The sequence below is a fragment of the Pavona decussata genome, unplaced genomic scaffold (assembly GCF_977016875.1).
Source record: "Pavona decussata unplaced genomic scaffold, jaPavDecu1.1 SCAFFOLD_202, whole genome shotgun sequence".
Classification (NCBI taxonomy): domain Eukaryota; kingdom Metazoa; phylum Cnidaria; class Anthozoa; order Scleractinia; family Agariciidae; genus Pavona; species Pavona decussata.
Window position 1 is genome coordinate 2180950 of NW_028145610.1, and position 17878 is coordinate 2198827.

The 17878-nt window shown below is 39.0% G+C and overlaps 1 protein-coding gene across 1 annotated transcript; it reads left to right on the plus strand.

Moving 5' to 3' along the window:
- The first annotated feature begins 838 nt into the window (after window positions 1-838).
- LOC146461097 (aminoacylase-1-like) lies at window positions 839-17661 on the plus strand. The gene is made up of 17 exons (XM_085087337.1): window positions 839-980; window positions 3247-3311; window positions 4680-4787; window positions 6282-6353; window positions 6751-6773; window positions 6929-7005; window positions 7413-7502; window positions 7989-8045; window positions 9207-9280; window positions 9871-9920; window positions 10767-10830; window positions 12386-12428; window positions 13060-13097; window positions 14656-14724; window positions 14907-14986; window positions 15774-15834; window positions 16990-17661. Exons 1-17 carry the CDS (start codon window positions 884-886, stop codon window positions 17140-17142), a joined length of 1221 nt encoding a protein of 406 aa, XP_084943463.1. The 5' UTR covers window positions 839-883; the 3' UTR covers window positions 17143-17661.
- The last annotated feature ends 217 nt before the right edge of the window (window positions 17662-17878 follow it).

Genomic DNA, 17878 nt, shown 5'->3' on the forward strand with positions numbered 1-17878 from the left:
TCACGAATGCAACTTAAACAGTTGTAAATTTTCGGCAGCTGCCTTTCTGTTTGTAATAGCAAGGATCTTACTGAAGAGTGCTTAGGCCAATGGACCTTGCGATGAAGGATCATCTTGAAAAGAAGGCATGGGGGAAGTGTGGTGTTAGTTGAACCTGCCAGTGGGCTGTATGGTCCAAATTTGAGTAAAGGTATCCTACACCTGGAAGTTGGGCGGGAAGGAGGGAGAGGGTATCCTTCTGAAGTTTTGCTGGCGGTGTGCGGCCCGGTTCTCCAATCCCCGACCCTATATAATTTTAGACCAACATATGCAATTTTCCAGTACCCTTTTTCAGACCTGGTTCCTAGAACCCAGACCCGTTTCTGTAAAATCCATAAAACCAAATGTTAGGCTGATCGGACAGCTAAAAAGAGTAATTTTATTGCCAAATATTTCGGTTAGACGAAACTAATCTTCTTCCCATTTTTAGACTTTCAGACCAAAATCGTTTAACACTTTTTTTCAGCCCCAAACGGCTACAAAACCCTACCCTTTGGCCCCTCGCATACCAATATAGTTTGTACTGGGGTGTACTGACCTGAGTATAAGACCTTCCTAATGGGAGGGCCCCTTTTTCCTGTCCCCCTCCCCTTCCTCCGAAAAGCCTGATACCTAGGCTCGGGGAGTATGCTCCCCCCGCCCCTGGCTTCAAGAAAAGTTAAAATCCAAAGTTCGAGGGAATCAGAAGATCGACTCTCGCTCTGCGTGGTACAGGCAGTCATAATAATTTCATTCAAATTGAACGATCGTTGGTACTGAAAATCAGAAGGGGTAGGGTCAACAGCATAATGTCAGAGAAGGACTGGGGACGAGACGGTAAAAAAAGTTAGAAAAAGTATTCAAGATGGCGGCAAAGCGAGCGAAAATGGAAGAAGACCCCTCCGTTACTGTTTTCAGGGAATACTTGAGAATAAAAACCGTGCAGCCAAATCCAGATTATGGTAAGTGTGATTCTCTTTTAAACCAACGGATCTGTGAATTAAAGGAAAACTGCAACTTGTTAGATCAAGATTTTAAAGATCAGACGCATCACAGCTTTGAAATTTCACGCTTTTTGGGTGGCTTTACCTCGCTCAACCCGTTATAACCTGTAAAACTCACAGCTGACATAGACCAAAGGAAACAGAAACGTCACAACAATACAGAGAAGGACAAAAATAACCAACAACACAAAGAAATACCTGTCATGTTCTTACACCATTTCTTAATCTCTCTAAAACTTTTTACGTTTACGCGCGCGCGCACGAATATCGATCGTTCGTGCAGCTTTTGTGTGCTCACCAAAATTTCTCTCATGCACGAATAATTTAGTCGGCTGATAACTGCAAATGTAAAGGTTTTTCTAAATTGACCCCCTATTTTTTCTTCATCTCTTTACCTAGCCCTAACCCCCCCCCCCCCTTTCCAGCCGTACCCCCAGGGGGACACTCGGGTATAAACGTGACGGGGGGAGGGGGGGGGGTGGGTCCGACAGAGCCTAGTATTTTGCACCCAAAAAAATACAAGACTGGAAATTTTAGACCCAAAAAAGTACATGACTTTTATACCCTAAAAATGCAATTTTGAGAACAGTAAACATACTGCCTTTCTGTTGAAAAAGAAACGAAGTTTCATGGTCAAGGTTGACTTGTTTTGGAACATAGAATGAGGAAATATTTTTTTTGTGTGTTTATATATCGTAACCATTAGCCTGGCGGAAATTTGAACCCAAAAAAATACGCGCAGATTTTTTAGACCCAAAAAAATACAGGAGTTGAAAATTTTAGACCCAAAAAAATACGTTGGACCCCACCCCTCCCCCCCCCCCCCGTCACGTTTTTCACCCGAGTATCCCCCCTGGGGCCGTACCATCTCTATGAATCCTTTGCAACTCCCCCTACCCCCTCACCCCTTTCAATAACATGACTCTTGTAACAAAAAATTGTACTCACCAGGAGTTGAACCCACAACCTTGAGATATGCAAGAATACCTTAATAATGCACCAAAACTTCTTTGTATTAGTACTTCAATTACAGTTTAACCCCTATTAAGCAGTCACCCTTGGGGAAATGGCAACTAGACACTTGATAGGGGTTGGCCGGGTTCGTCAGAAAACAGTAAAAGTCATGGAAGAAACACCAATATTTATTTGAATACAAACACGCTTGGAGGCTTGTGACAAGTGTTGCACATGAAACAGCCTGTTTTTAAAAAAATCAAAGTTTCACTGATAATTATTGGTTGTGAAATTCTCTAATGCTGCCTTTTAAAATCATTCAATTTCTCTCAAGAAAATCACTGTTATAAAGTCTCAGCTACAGCAAGAACCATATAAAAAAAAAAATTTTCCAAAAGACAAGCGGCAAAAAATGCTGCAAATTATGTCCGTAATCGCAAAGGAGAGAGTTACTTAGAAATGTTGTTGTGGAGCATGGAGCTTCAACAAGTAAGTTAGATAATTTGATTTTGCAATGATAAATATAAAAATGTGTTTAAATGCCTTTAACAGTTGTCATCTTCGATTTCGAACTCCTATCTTTCATCAGCTTTTTCAAAAGAAGGCCAATTATGTGCATTAAATTCTCCATGGTCGCTTTATTTAACAAGGGGTTACAAACAATAGGAGAACCCTCATTGGGGCTGCCAAAAGGTGGTCCCGGCTGCTTAATAGAGGTGACCGTTTAACAGGGGTATTAATTATACAGTATTAAACTGGCCATAGTTTCAGGACTTTGATAACTGGCCTCTTAATAGGGGGTGGCCGGGGTTTGACTGTATCACACATTTTAACTTATGCTCCAATCAATTCAAACCTTCAACCCCTGGGCATACTATTTGACCATTTTCTGCACCCAGGGAGCAGGGCAATTGATGAAAAAGGCTTTCCAGAGGGTGGGGGCATTGAACCATACCTGGGTGGAGTAGGAATTTGAACTTAAGGTACTGAGTTGACAACGCTGTCTTGTCCAGCAGAGTACACGTGGTTCCTGATCCAAAAACATGTTCAGGCGGAAAAACGTTGCTTTTGTGAGTGATTAACTCACCATAAAGGGTCGTGACAAGCTTTGCACTGTTTTTCGAAAGTATGCAGAGAAAATTTGACCAGTTTTCAACAATCCAAATAACGAAATACCAAAAATTGTAGCATTTGATTAGGGGAGCGGGAAAGGGGCAAGAGTACATTATAAGTAAAATTTCACTTAGAGTTTAACGCTTTTGCTTTTCAGAAAGTGCTGTAGTTTTTCTGGAAAGGATAGCAGGAGAACTTGACCTTCCATTTAAATGTATTAGGGTAAGATAGTTTACAGAATACGGGAAAGAGAAAAAATTGTGGACCACACTGTTCCATGGACTTCCCAACTCTTTTTTTCTGACCTGTCTTATTGAATTGGTTAGCCATGTCCAAATGAATATTTTGGAGGTGAAAATGGGTGATTTTGATAATGTTTTTTTTTATTAGAATCAAAAAATCAAGAGGTATGTTTGGGGGTTGTAGAGATTCTGGTTTACAGGTATCTTTTGGGATTTATGTTGAAATTAAATGTGTATATATTATACACATTTATATATATTAGATTTTAGAACAAGTTTCTAACTTAAACTTGAAATTAGATATTCGTACTTTTAGAATATTGCAAGCAACTTTATATAACTTCATTTTTAGTTAAAATAGTTTATCCCCAATTGAATTTAATGGTTTGCAGTTAAATGCAATTTAAATAAGTTAACAATGAAGAAAAGCTGGCATTCATTGGGTGGTCAGGGGTTCTTGGTGGTATTAGTGCATGCACAGAGCACCACATTTTGGTAGTGCGTTTGAGTGTGGCAGAGTATAGCAGACTTTCTGGGGATTTTCTGGTTGGTTTGTCTCTTTCTGCCCCTCCTCCCTCTCCCCTTGTTTCCCTTTTTTGTCACTGCCTATGCAGTGTTATGGGTGTCCGGATGACTGTTCGTGTCATGGCTGGGTTGCAGGGATTGCCAGCCAATTGGGAGCATGTTACTGTCTAGGGCCCAGCTGGTTACAGTGGACGCCCTTGGAGTTCCCCGGCACCCTTCTTCCACTCTGCTTGATGTAGTTGTTAAATATTTGTTTAATTAAATAATAATAATAATAATAATAATAATAATAATAATAATAATAATAATAATAATGATAATAATAATGATAATAATAATAGCGTGTTCTAGGGTCTTCTCTGTACCGCCATTTTGTATATTGCAAAAGACCCTAATAATGATAATGATAATGATAATGATAATGATAATGATAATGATAATGATAATAATAATGTGTAATTGTTTAAAACTCCATGAATCATGGCATATTTTGTGACAACACACTTTATTTTTACCGTCGCTACACTTTTCACAGGATCAAATATGGCTACAGTTTCCATATTTTTTCTTTTAAAAAGTGTAACAAGGGCAAAAACTGATTCATGGAGTATTTTTGCAGCATGTTATAGGGTCTTCTCTGTACCGCCATTTTGTATATTGCAAAAGACCCTAGAGAGAAGGTTGAATTCAGTGATAGTAATGTTTTCTCTTAAAAATTGCGTGCATTTTATAGAACTGTGTGTTAAATCAGACCCATATGATCATGATTTTGTCAGTGTTTAGTGGCTAACAGTGAATTTTCTCTTTTCTCTTTTTTTTTAAGAATAACCATGGTAGAGTTGTAGTGGTTATTATAACCTGGGAAGGAAGTAATCCTAGTTTGCCATCTATAATGTTAAACAGCCACATGGATGTTGTTCCAGTGTTTCCAGTAGGTTTATTAACATTTGTTGAAGAATGAACCCCCATCTATTATTATGCCCCTGTTCAGTAGAACATTTGGATCATGTTTACTGTAGGTAGTGTTGGCTGACACTTAATCAACTGATATATTGACCGATGCTCAGTCAATATCGATCTCTCGCGGCCGAGTATCAGCCAATATTGGGTCAACACTAGGCCAAAATATCGATTGAGCGTACTGTAATTGGTCGAGTATCGATGGAGTGTTGGTTGGGTATGAGTTGAGTATCAGTTGATACGTTGGCCAATATGTGTTTCGGCCGATATGATGTGGTCTCGTTGACAATCGGCGGATACCTCATCCATACTTTACTGATAGTATCAAATTGTAAAATAGAGGTGAGTCATTAGCATAGACAAGGCAGATAAAATTTGCAAATTCATTTTAAAACCACTAGCCACTACCTATGTTATTGTACCACCACAACGGTACATCATCAATAGATCACTGATAGTTGAACGATAGCTCACCAACAGTTCACCGATAGTTGACTGATAGCTTACCAATAGCTAGATCACAGACACTAGCTATTAGCCGATACAAAGATGCTCAAAAGCAAGGCATTGGCCGAGTGTTGACCAAATATCAGCTGATACTCGGCCAACATATCAACTGAGCGTCAGTCAATATATCGGTTGATAGTGTCGGCTGACACTATGTGCGGTAAACATGGTCTGAATAATCCACCCAGGGGGGTGAATAGCAGGAAGGTGAAAATGTTAGTTAGGATAAAGAATGTCTCAGAACATAACCCCCAACGTCCCTTTTCTCTACATAAAATGAACCCTGAGGTTTGCTTTTTGTCAAACCCGCTAGAAAGTCCTTACTAAATCCTTTCACTCCATACAAGTCAACAGAAATTTTTTACACCTTAGAAAGCAGCATTTGTACAGATCATGGAATTTTGTTATTTCATTTCCCAGGCCTGGAAAGTCATGGATTTTAATTTATTATGAGTCATGGAATGCCATTGAAAACTGTGTTTATGGAGGAAAATCACCAAGACTTAAAAAACAAACAACAATACATGTAAAAACAAAACAACAACAACAACAACAACAACAGCAACAAAAAAGCAGAAAGGAGAGCAGTGGAAGAAACAGATTTTCACTCACTAGAAATAAATGCTGTACAATTTGACACTGTAAGATGCCAACACTTTGTCATGGAAAATTTGAAAAGGTCATTAGTAAAGTCATGGATTTTTAAAAGCCCAAAATAACTATTTACAAACTCTGAAAACTAGCCTTCCTACCTTCCTGTCACTGATATACCTGTGTACCCCCCATCTTCTCCAAAGGACATATTCCTTACGATGTTCAGCTCAAAACAGCATTAGGTAATCTACAGTGCTGTTCGTGTGTGTTTATCAGGCCACTGGAAGATGATATGACTCAAAGTTGACAGAGAATTTAAGACGCTAATAATTTTTATAATATTTTCATGTTATTTTATTTGTAGGAACATTGGACATATGAGCCTTTTTCTGCTCACAAGACTGAAAATGGAGACATTTACGCTCGTGGAAGTCAGGTCACATTAATTTTTAGTATGTTCTTGACTTGTGACTTCATGAAATCTAGTAATCCACCATACAGAAAAAGATGGCGGCTGTACATTTTACCACATTACACATACAAGCCGAACACAGCCAATAAATAGTTTACAAACATTTTTTGAGAAATTTGTCCGTATGTTAGGTTGAAGTTTTTAAAATAAATTAGAACTTTTCTGTACATTTTTATAAGCGTTTTTTGGGGGGGATTTCATATGCTAAGAATTAGAACACTGGTACCAGTTGCTATCACTGTCAGTATGATGGACTGTAAATTTTTAAACAAAGGAACTTTTCTGTATAAAGTAATTATTATAAGGTATAACAGTTTAGTAGCTACATGTAATAATGTATGTTGTTCTCATCAAATTTCAGGATATGAAGTGTGTTGGCATCCAGTAAGTCAAAATTGCAAAATTTGTAACCATTTTTATGCTGTTTTGAGTGAGTCAAGAATTTTTGTTTTAACTATTAAATACTGTAAATTGCTGCATTTTTCATTTGTTCAGCAATTTTGTTCAAATGAAAATTTTCATATGTTTTTTACTTCAAGATACATTGAGGCTATAAGAAAGTTACAATCCCAAGGAACAACCTTTCTAAGAACTATCCACATGACATTTGTGCCAGGTATCTTACATCTTTGCCTGTTATAATGCCCACTACCCACTCCCTGAGGGTGGAAATCTACAATCGTGGACAAAACTTGTTAAGAAAACAGCGAATTTTGCGCATATATATATTTCAATCTACCTTAATGAAAACACTGCCTGGAAAGTACCAAACCTGCACCCCCCTTCCCCTAACTCAATGTTGCTTTGATTGGCCGGATGATGACCCAGCCTTTTTTTCAGTGGCAAATTTGGAGATTGACTAACAGTTTCTTATCAGTTGTGTCCAGGATTGTAACACCTATTTTAGATTATGATGAATACCAGGTACACCCTAAAGGTTAATATACCTACTCGTGGCTATTAGTAACTGTACCCATAAAAATTATAATATTTGCAATGATCTCTTGTTTTGTTTTTCACCAGATGAAGAAATTGGAGGAATAAAAGGAATGTCTCAATTTGTGAATATGGATGATTTCAAGTCGTTGAATGTTGGATTTGCACTGGATGAAGGTACATGCTTTTATCAATTTTTAAATAATAAAAATGAACTAGTGAGCAGGACAAAGTAAAATTAATACAATCCTTGCTAACTTTACATCTCTGACCTCTTAGGGATCTCTTAGGGAACTGACCATAACAAGTTTGTTCGAAGAGGACCCATTTTGTCTGGGGTAGGGGGGTTATCAAAGACACCACCTATGTATTTTATTGGCATAAAAATTTGAGTTGACACCAAAATATTCAGCTACTAATTAAGAGACAGCATTGCTAGATAAACAAGGAAAGTAAAGTCAATCTTGTAGTCATTTTTTTACTGACAGAAAGAGGGGTGGTTAAGTAATAAAAGAACCATTTTTTGAGGTTGAGGAGGGGGGGGGGGGGGGTGCAGGCAGAGACCATCATATATTTTGTGGTTTGAGTAAAGTAGTAACCACTTCCGTTGTAATTATACGTATTTTATAAAGACGTCATTGAATTTGTTAAATACATCACCAGGCCTTGCCAACCCAACAGATGCATTCACAATATTTTATGGAGAGAGACCTATATGGTGTAAGTAAATGGCTTTGTTCAGCAGTGTTCATATAATATAGTTCCAATCAATAATACCAATCAGTGTCTGAAAGCCAAAGGAAATGCCTTGTAAGTTTTTATGGCCAGAGGGGTGTCCACTCAATCTGTAAAAGGCCACATTTTGGAAATAAAATTAGTGAATTCTGTAAACTTTTACCATATTACAGGAAATTAACATCAATTTTAAATATTAGCTTTAATGCTTGTTAACATTACTTTCTGTGACCTTAATTTCCATTATTATTGCCCCAAATTCTCGATACCCTCCAGAGAGAAGAATTTGGCCAGATGCTAGAAAAATGTATTGTCAACATAAACGTATCGTGGAGTTTGACAATTCTAAATTTCCATTTCCGTGCGTTCACTCTGCACGTTTTTTCTCGCAGTTTAATGCAATCCATCCTCGGAGACCCAGGGGCAGTCAGTCGGGGGCAGGTGAAATGCGTTTTTTTAGCCTTTGGTATTTTTTTGTTTTTTTAAATTTCCATAATATAAAAGTCGCCTTGAGTTAGAACTCTAGCACAACGATCTTGACCTTCAAGTTTTAACTGTGCGAAAAACCCAGAAATTAATTTGCTTAAATAACCAATAAAAAGTTTGAATAGCCAGTTCCATAAGCTTTAATTTGACATAGGGTTTTGGGTATCTGTGATGTAACTGAGAGGTGCTACATCGGTTAAACTGAAGCCACCCCTGAAGGTACACAGTGACCTTAAGGATGGTGCCTACTAATAAAGAAGCATTTTTATGTGGTTTATGACTATGCAGGGGAAGCAGATCTTAGGAAGGGCCATTGAAATCCAAAAAGGAAATTGGGGTAACCATGAATTTTTTTAGAGATAATTAAGCAACAATTATTCTAAAAAAAACAGTAGAATACAATGCAATGTATGGCGTTTTTTTTTCCAAATTGCAGTTTTATTATCTCTGTATGGTTACCCCCCATTTTTTTTTGTTTGGATACCAAGAGCACTTTCTAAGTTCTGCTTTCTCCACATAGTTTTAAACCACGCAAAAACATCTCTGTATTACTTGGCACCACCCATAGGAAATCCGAGTATCGCGAGAAGGGCAGAATGTATGTGCAGTAACAATAGTAGGCACCGTCCTTAATTTGATGGTTAAATCTAATTTTTGCAGGGCTGAAAGTAACATGCAAAGGTTCCCCTGGTCATGGATCGAGATTTATTGAGGGAACTGCTGGTGAAAAGATGGTGAGTGTAATGTTAGTGTTTGCGTGAATTTATTGAAAGACTTGGCAGGATCATTTATCAATCATTTTTTATGATAAAAAATACATTGTAAAACATATACATACTGTAATTGTGATGTGAAGCCTGCGTTAAGCTGGTGGTTTCGTTGTGGTTTGGTGGCCCGTGGTGGAGTCGCAAAAACGAGCGCAAAGCAGCGAGAAGGCGAAAACAAGCGGCGTCCCCATTCTTCTTGCAGCTTTCCCTCTCGCCTTTCGTGGCTTTGCCACAGGCCACCAAACCCCGGCGAAATCCTAGTTACGCAGGCTAGTAATGTGATGTAATGCAACATGTCAAGGTATAAAGCAATATTTTATTTATTTTTGGCGTCAGGGAACCAACCTAATTAATGTTTGTTCTACAAATTACACCACTGATTTTCCTTTGTTGGTGATATCATGCAATGTCTTTAATTTAAGGAACAAGTTAACATTATGTCAGCAGGATTGCATCATTCCACATGAAGAATGTCTATACACTACATTGTATATATTGTTTCAGATCAAAGATGTTTTTGTGCAAATGAAAGTTTGTGTTTGATTTGTTGTTTTCAGTGTAAAGTTGTTCAGTCATTTTTTGCCTTCAGAGAAGAACAGAAGAAGAGGTACAGTCATTTATTCTTAGAAGTTGGTCATAGCATTTAATCATTTCTTTTTCATTGTTGAACTATACACCAGATAATGTAGCAGTTTTTCAAATTGTGTTTGTGCATGGTTAAGGCTGAAAATAGGGAGCTTAAGCAACCACGACGACGGCGGCAACACCAAAGTTACTTGAAAATACAACTTCATTTTATTTGTGCTACTTTGCGATTATTTCAACTCATCCAGCTTGTACAAAAACAGCGAACTACCCGGCAGGAACCAAATTGGTAGACGTGGCTTTCGAGTTAGGAAACAGAATGAAAAATTCACCGTCTTGTGCTCACGTTCTCCACAAACCTTAAACGCACATACAGAGCGATTGTTTGGCGGTGTTGTCGTTGCAATCGCCGTCGTCGTTGCTTAAGCTCCCTAATTTTGAATTTCATAACTACATTGTTTATGTGTGTGAGTGCACTGGCCAAGGGTTGCAGGTCCAGCCATCATGAATGGTAACTAGTCCGTCATACATTCTTCCATTTTGCCCTGTGCTGTGTTACTCTCTTTAATTGTTGGTAACAACCAAATTCTGCTTTGCGCTTGTCAAGCGTTATGCTATCCTCTCCTTTTCTCTTCGTCGTTTCCCCAACATTCTGCTGGTGATGATCCTCAGCAAGCTATCACTCCTCAGTGTATGCCGACCCAACCACTTCTTTTGACGTCTTTTAACAGTATCAACCAGTGTTCTCGTTTCATCCACCCTGTTTAGGATCACCTCGTTTATTTTCTCCATTTGTTGCCAGAACCACTTCTCGTTGTTTTGCTGCTTCCCTACAATCAATCATTAGAGTGGTCTTTTGTCATTTTAGGTTGAATTTTAATCCCGACCTAAGACTCGGAGACGTGACGACAGTAAACTGGACAATTGCAGAGGTACAAGTCTCAGTCTATAGGGTTGCCTTAGTCTTTACAATCTTTGAAGCAGTGTCATTTTGTTTCCTTGGAAAACAAATGTTATCCCTCATTGTGTCTCTCTACCTCGCATGGTGTATACAGCAAACTGATCTCTCTATAAACTGATCTGTGTCTGAAGCAGCAGTAGTTGTCTGTACAGTTGTGGCCACTTCGAGACAGTTAACTGTTGATTGATTTGTACCAGTACTCTGTAAAGGGAAAGCTAACAGAATGGTGTGGGTAACTAATGTCACAATCTCATCAAAGGACCGGTGAATGAGTAGTCATCATCTTTTTGCCCATTCCGGAGTTCAAATGGAGACTGGGGACGATTTTTAAATTTCATTTTATCAGAAATTGGAGTCGATCACAAAAAAGATCACATTAAAATTAGTCAGTTTACCAAGTTTGATATTATTGCGCAGTGAAACATAACCAAACGTGGTAAAGTTACTAATTTTTATGTGATCTTTCTGGTGATGGGGTTCATTTCTTCATATGACACAATTTGAACAATGTGTAAACTGGGGCACAGTTCCTTTATGAACTTCGGAACGGTCAACTGTGAGCAGTTAGGCTTGACAAGACTAACTTTCCCCTTATGGCTGCCAACATTTTCCAAGGTAAAGGTGGGCATATCCTTGGTCTCTCTTGGCGTTTCTGTCGATAACCCTTGGAACTATTTCTTAAGATGTTCAAGGATTGCCAAAGACTTCTGAAGATGTTCTGTCTAGTATTTTGTAACAAATTGGTAACTCCACAAACGGTCTTCAGTCTCTTTTCTCCTTTTTCGTAGAAGTTTAGATTTGAGATCAGTAGCGTGATTTTTACGTGAATTATATTTTTTTCTTGAATTGGATTGAGTTTACTTACCTTTCAAGACTGGGCCATTCAGGGTGCAAAAATTGCAATTTGTGAACCAGGCATGAGAAATCCGTCTGCAGACAGAGACGGCGTTAAATAGTGCGAGATTGAAGTTTTTGGCCGGCAGGTAGGAGCTGACTGATGTCTGAGACATGACGGTTGGCATCTTGCCCCATCTTTGCTGACTTGTCTCAAAAGTCTTGAAATGTGAAATTCACCCGGTTGTAAGAAAGCCAATGTCGTCAACGTCGGGTCGTAGATTGAAGACCACACAACATCACTGCAATTGAGTACCAGACCTTCCCAAAGCCTGAGAAAGAGGGGAAGGGGGGGGGGGGGGGGGAGGATGGAGAGAGAAAAGCCAAGGTGAGCAATTTCGATGTTCAAATCGTTGCTTAAAATCTTGTTCAAAATCAAGCCTATATTCTTCCCTTGTGTGCCTTTCATTAGCCTGTGAATACGTTTACTGGGAGACTGGTCAATGGGAGTGCAGCAATGAGAGGCAGTCGTTTCTCAAAGTACAAATGTCGTGCTTTCTCTGTTTATCTGTCTGAAAGGTAACTGTAATGCAAACGCTATATCGAATTTTATCATTTAGTTGATGCATCTGCATGTATTCTACTTTACAATTAATCATATGTTGATTGCCTTTGATTTAATTGAATTCTAGGGTGGAGTGCAGCCCAATGTGATTCCATCTGAAATGTCATCAGGTAATTAATATTTGCTGTACTTGTTTAATATATAACATACTGAAATTAACCAGAAGGAATCTAAAAGATTACAAACGAACAATGAAAATGTGTTAATGTGTAGGTATATGTTACAGTCAATCTACGATCACGCGTGACCAGTATTCGAAATTTGAACAGAGTTTTGAGATTTACATGTCAGTTTTGAACATCGCTAGCGAGATTTCGGTGTTTTCGTAGAACTTTCCCTAGTTTATTGACGGTATAAAGCTATAAATTTTCTTTACATTACAACACTGAGTATTTCAAAAATAACAAGTCTCCCAAGTATTTGAATTTTTTTTTTTCAGTTAATACGTCTTTTTCGGAAAGATTCCCAGAGAAATTTTCAAGATTTTTATTTAAATGCCAGACATAACAAAGAGGAATTCGAATGTTCATTTCATCAATCTCGTTCCCAGAGCCCACGTGTCTTTTGGTCAGCGCCAAGTCTTGGCGCTGACCAAAAGACACGTGGGCTCTGGGAACGAGATTGTCGTTTCATTCTCGGGAATACTTGTAATGCGTGACGTAGACTGACAGTAAATGTTCAACAAACCGCACTGAATGCCATTGTCGCCAGTAATGATGTGGCTTTTTTTTTTCTTTTCAGTATTTGACATAAGGATTACTCCAACCACGGACCTTGAGGTATTTAACTTCTTTTGATGTATTTATTTGATTTCACCGCCGCCTCGTTAGCTCAGCTGGTTGAGTACCAGACAGGGTTTTCATTTGAGGCCGGAGGCCGGACGTTTCGTCCGGTCGTTTGCCATTCCACGTCCGGTACTTTGAGATCAAGTTACCAAACATTTTTGAAAATCAAATAAATTCGCAATGATAAGCCGATGAAAATTCTGTTGTTGCCATTCTCCCTCCCCCTCCCCCTAGCAACTGATCATTTTCATTCAGTAATTTATTTTTGAAAGAGAATTTTAGTGAGCGCCAGCATTGCCTAGGAAACTGTTTCCTTGGTTTCAGAAACGCTGGAAATGGCGTTTCTGAGTATTCTATTTTAAAAATTTCCTGGGGGAGCATGCCCCCAGACCCCTCTAGGTGCTTGCGCCTTTGGCGCTCGCGAGGCGCCTTACGGCGCCAAGAAACATTACGTCCGGTGCTTTCAGAAGTATGTCCGCTACTTTACAAAACAGTTGAAAAACCTGACCAGACTGTGGTGCGGTAGGCCCAGGTTCGGCCGGACCAACACTCAGGGGGTTGAAATAACTGACGAGAAAGTGCTGGCTTTGCTCTGACATCTGCAAAATAATTAGACTTTCCTGTCTTCTCGGATAAGGACGAAAAACCGTATGTCCCGTCTGACAGTGCTTTAGCCTGCGAACGCAGCCGTATTCCCGGCTGTCGCTTGTCTCCGCCGGAAATACGTCTGCCTTCGCAGTGTAACAGAACTTCATACACGACTTAATCTGATTCTGTGGAACGTAAAAGAACCACTAGGCACGTAACAAATCTCTGGCAGTGACCACCTCTAGTGTCTATCTCAAATTCACATTCACATTACGGGACACTCATGATTCGTTACTTCATTTTAAATTGTTAACTGCGCCACAAGCTGTCTGGTAAAGTGTCCCACACAGTGTTGTTAATTATCCCTGAAAAGCCCCAAGGGGTGTGAGTAATAAGATATTGGATTTGATGTACTAATCCCTAGTTTTACTAGTTTTAATGGATACAAAGGTGAATCGTTTCTCCCGGAGAAGATTAGGTGGACAGAAGGTGTTTTATCGTTCGTTTTTCAGGGCAACCCAAGGGTCAGTTTGGTGGAAATGCGTTCGGAAGGACTTTCATCACCTCAGAAATTCCGATTAAATTGTAAAGAAAATCTACAGTTTCCTTCGGTAAAATGTCAGCTCAAACTTTTCTACACTGGAAACTAACTCCTTTTGTTTTCGAAGGGGCGAATATGTCATTAAAAATGCGAAGAAAAAGTTCAGCTAGTATTTTCGGCGTTAGACCAATTATGGCAGTTAGTAAATTCGGGAAAAACTTTCTGCTACTTAAATTTTCAGCTAAAGCATTCAAACAGATTAAAGTGTATTTAAAGGGCAGAAAACGATCTGGGGACACAGGAGGGAACATTTAAAGTATTTTGCTTAAATATTTTTATTGGGTGCCCAAGCGGAAAATGTTTGCTATTTTAAAATGTTCTAACTCTTGTTTTTGTCCTTTTGTTTCCTTTCCTTTTCTCCAGGAATTTGAGAACAAGATCAAGCAGTGGTGCCAGGAGGCCGGGGAGGACGTCTCGTATGAATTTATACAGGTATGGCTTCGTGATAATGGCACAGAGTTATTTATGAGTGTGTTAAATTCACTTCATCGTAATGCGCAACTGTGTCTTTCAAAATATTGATTTCAAATCAATGTGGATCTCATGGCTTTCCGGATAACTCGTTGTTTTTCTGCTCAAGAGTCCGTTTTCATATTTATTTTCTTTGTTTACAGAGAAGTGGAAATTCTGTGTTAACATCAACCTCTGATGATGATCCATGGTGGAGTGCCTTTAGCTCGGCCTGCAACAAAATGTTAGTAACACAACTTGCCATGAAGTTCTTTTTGCTTTGGTTTTCTGTTTGCTAAAGTCTGTGACTGGTAAAAAAAGGAAACCTACAGCGTACGTTGGCCAATCAGAGCAAACGTACCAATTTCCCGTTCCGAAGTTCATTAAAGGACTGGGCCCAAGTTTACACATTGTTCAAATTACGCCATGTGAAGAAATGAACCCCATCACCAGAAAGATCACATGAAAATTAGTAGGTTTACCAAGTTTGGTTGTCTCAATGGGTAGTAACCAGGCCGTTGGCTGCCAAAGGTCGCCCAAATTCTATACAAATGTCTCTAATCTGAGATGGCGTCCCCAAATCCATACAAATGCTCTAATTTTTTCCCGATTTTTGAAAGCGTTCTTCCTGACATGGTTGCAATCTAACGACAAAACCTCAAACTTGGTAAACTGACTAATTTTAATGTGATCTTTCTTGTGATGGACTCCAATTTCTGATTGAATGAAAATTGAAAAGCTCGTCTGCAGTCTCTATTTGAACTTCGGAAAGGATAATGGGCCAAAACAAAATAAACAGTGCGTTTCGCTAATGTTCCCTGATCGACTTTGCACCGTATGTTCATGTTTTCCTTCGCTTAGCACCGGTTGTTCGTTTTGCTTTGAATTCTAATTGATTCATCGCGTTGTTTTCGTTATTTTAAACGACCAGCTTTGACTAGCAACTGGTATGATTGCTATAGTGCTTGTTTTATTTTTTTCAGTAAATCGCACTATTAAATGACTTGTCAAGTTTTCTCATTTTTTTCCAGGGAAATGGAACTCGAGAAAGAGATTTTTCCTGCGGCAACAGACAGTCGCTTTCTACGCGAGGTAACTTTCCACCACTCAGCTATAATACATTTTTTATTTTTTTTTTTCGTAAGGTTTCCTTAACCCGTGTATTTAACTCTTTTTAGGGGATTTTCGGGTGAAGGCGTAGTTAGTGTGAAATGTGAATTCTTTTGTGTGGAATAGTTGTGCTTCCTCGACGGCAAGCATATTATCACACGATAACATCATTTTCACCCACACCAGTGGAAAGAGCTCACGTTCCGAGTATCACAAAGCTTCTCGCTTTCTCTCTCAAATTAATATGACAAAACACGGACGAGTCCGAAACAGAAGGTCTCTTTTAGTTCATTCGCGTTGTGCGATATTTTTTCAGTTTCACTTCTTGGGTTCTCAGCTCTTTCCTGTTGCCTCCATGAATTGAGAGCAAAAGCAGTCTAATTCAACTATAAAACAACACTTTTTAAATCTACGTTGTGTTTCTTTTTACTAGCCTAAAAATCAACAAGTCGTTTTTTTTCAGATTTCATTGAATTAAATGATGAATCAACAAACGATCCTCGTACTGTATCATTCCATTTAATTTTTAAACTCACTTTTTTTTTCAAGTGTAGGATAGAAAATCTAGTAGTAGCATGTCGAGGCTTGGTCAGCGGTAATGATTATAGAGTTTTTCGTTTGATAGGATATAGTTAACTCGCTGAAGAGTTTTCTTGCAGCCATCGTAAAACAAAACATACTAGGTCTCGTCCTGGGGATAGTTGTGACAAAACAAGCTCTCTCTGTTTAGGAAGATAACTAAAATTTACCTTGCCTTCACTTTCCTCCCCCTCCCCCCTCCCCCGTCCTGTGTCAATGTTGAGTTTTGCCTATGAATCTTTACGTATTACTCTTCGTAGAGAATCCAACATTGAACGGGGGGGGGGGGGGGGGGTACGGGGGGGGGGGGGAGAACGACAAACAAAGGCGCAAACAAACATAAGGAATAAAAAGTGCTTCAACGGGCTTATTTTCTAGGCTTCCCAACAAAAATAGGCGAGAATTGTAGTAGAATTGTAGAATGGTTTTTCTTGACTGGCACTCAACATCGGTTAAAATTTTTTAGAGTTATTCCCGAATATTTCAAGAAATCAAGCGCTGAATTAACGAAGTGACACTGTCATAGTTACAGCAGATTATTGTCTTTTCTCTTTTCAGCTTGGTTATCCCGCCATTGGGTTTTCACCGATGAACAACACTCCAATCCTTCTTCATGACCACAATGAATTCCTCAACGAAAAAGTGTTTCTGCGAGGAATTGAAATCTACTGTGAAATTATACCTGCTTTAGCAAACCTGGCGCCTTTCTAGATATGCAATGAACTCAGAATGGACTGAAAAAACAATATTTTTTTGAGTCTCTTTAACAAATGCAATAACCGATTTAATATGAAAACATGCCAAGCTCGTTACAGAGGGCGGACATTTTTTCCCCGCGAAGCGAGGTTAATAAATTTGTCGGGCCGAGCCTGCCCGAGCGGAGCCAAGCCGCGTGAATTCGAGCGAAAAATATATTTATATATATGCATGTTTATATATTTCGTTGAAGGTGTCCGCACTGTTGCCTAGCAACAGTGAAAAACAAAGTATGAATGACGTCAGACTGTCTGGCGTCGTCTGGAGCAAAATTTGCATACATCGGGAGAGTTTGCTTGCCGGATCAAATTTCAACTGCAATGTTTATCAATATTCACTGGATACAGAGCTATCTCTCCAGAATCTTTTCCTTTTCTTCCAGAAATCTTTTTGTGAAAGATTGCATTGAAGAAATTACACGTTTTGTGATCGCCGTAAAATAATTTTCCGTGGGAATAAATTCATCGAACACGACAGCGCTTCACGCACGTTGTCCATTTCGTCTCGTCAGAAATAGATTTTCCACCGCAAATTAATTAGCCTGTGGAACCTCGAAAAGACCATGCTCATCAAAATAGTTGCTATGTTCAGAAACCTTTTAATCTCCTCATTTGATGCTACAATACGAGTAAAGAGAGCTTTCCACCCAGCCCCAGCTTCGCAAGGTTTTGCGAGTCACGTATTTCTAGTA

Bases quoted from the DNA above. Each gene is read 5' to 3' on its own strand.
- LOC146461097 (XM_085087337.1), top strand. From the start codon at position 884: ATGGCGGCAAAGCGAGCGAAAATGGAAGAAGACCCCTCCGTTACTGTT. The intron at 12,429-13,059 runs GTAATTAATATT...TTTTCTTTTCAG, and splicing joins TCCATCTGAAATGTCATCAG to TATTTGACATAAGGATTACT. The intron at 13,098-14,655 runs GTATTTAACTTC...CCTTTTCTCCAG, and splicing joins CTCCAACCACGGACCTTGAG to GAATTTGAGAACAAGATCAA.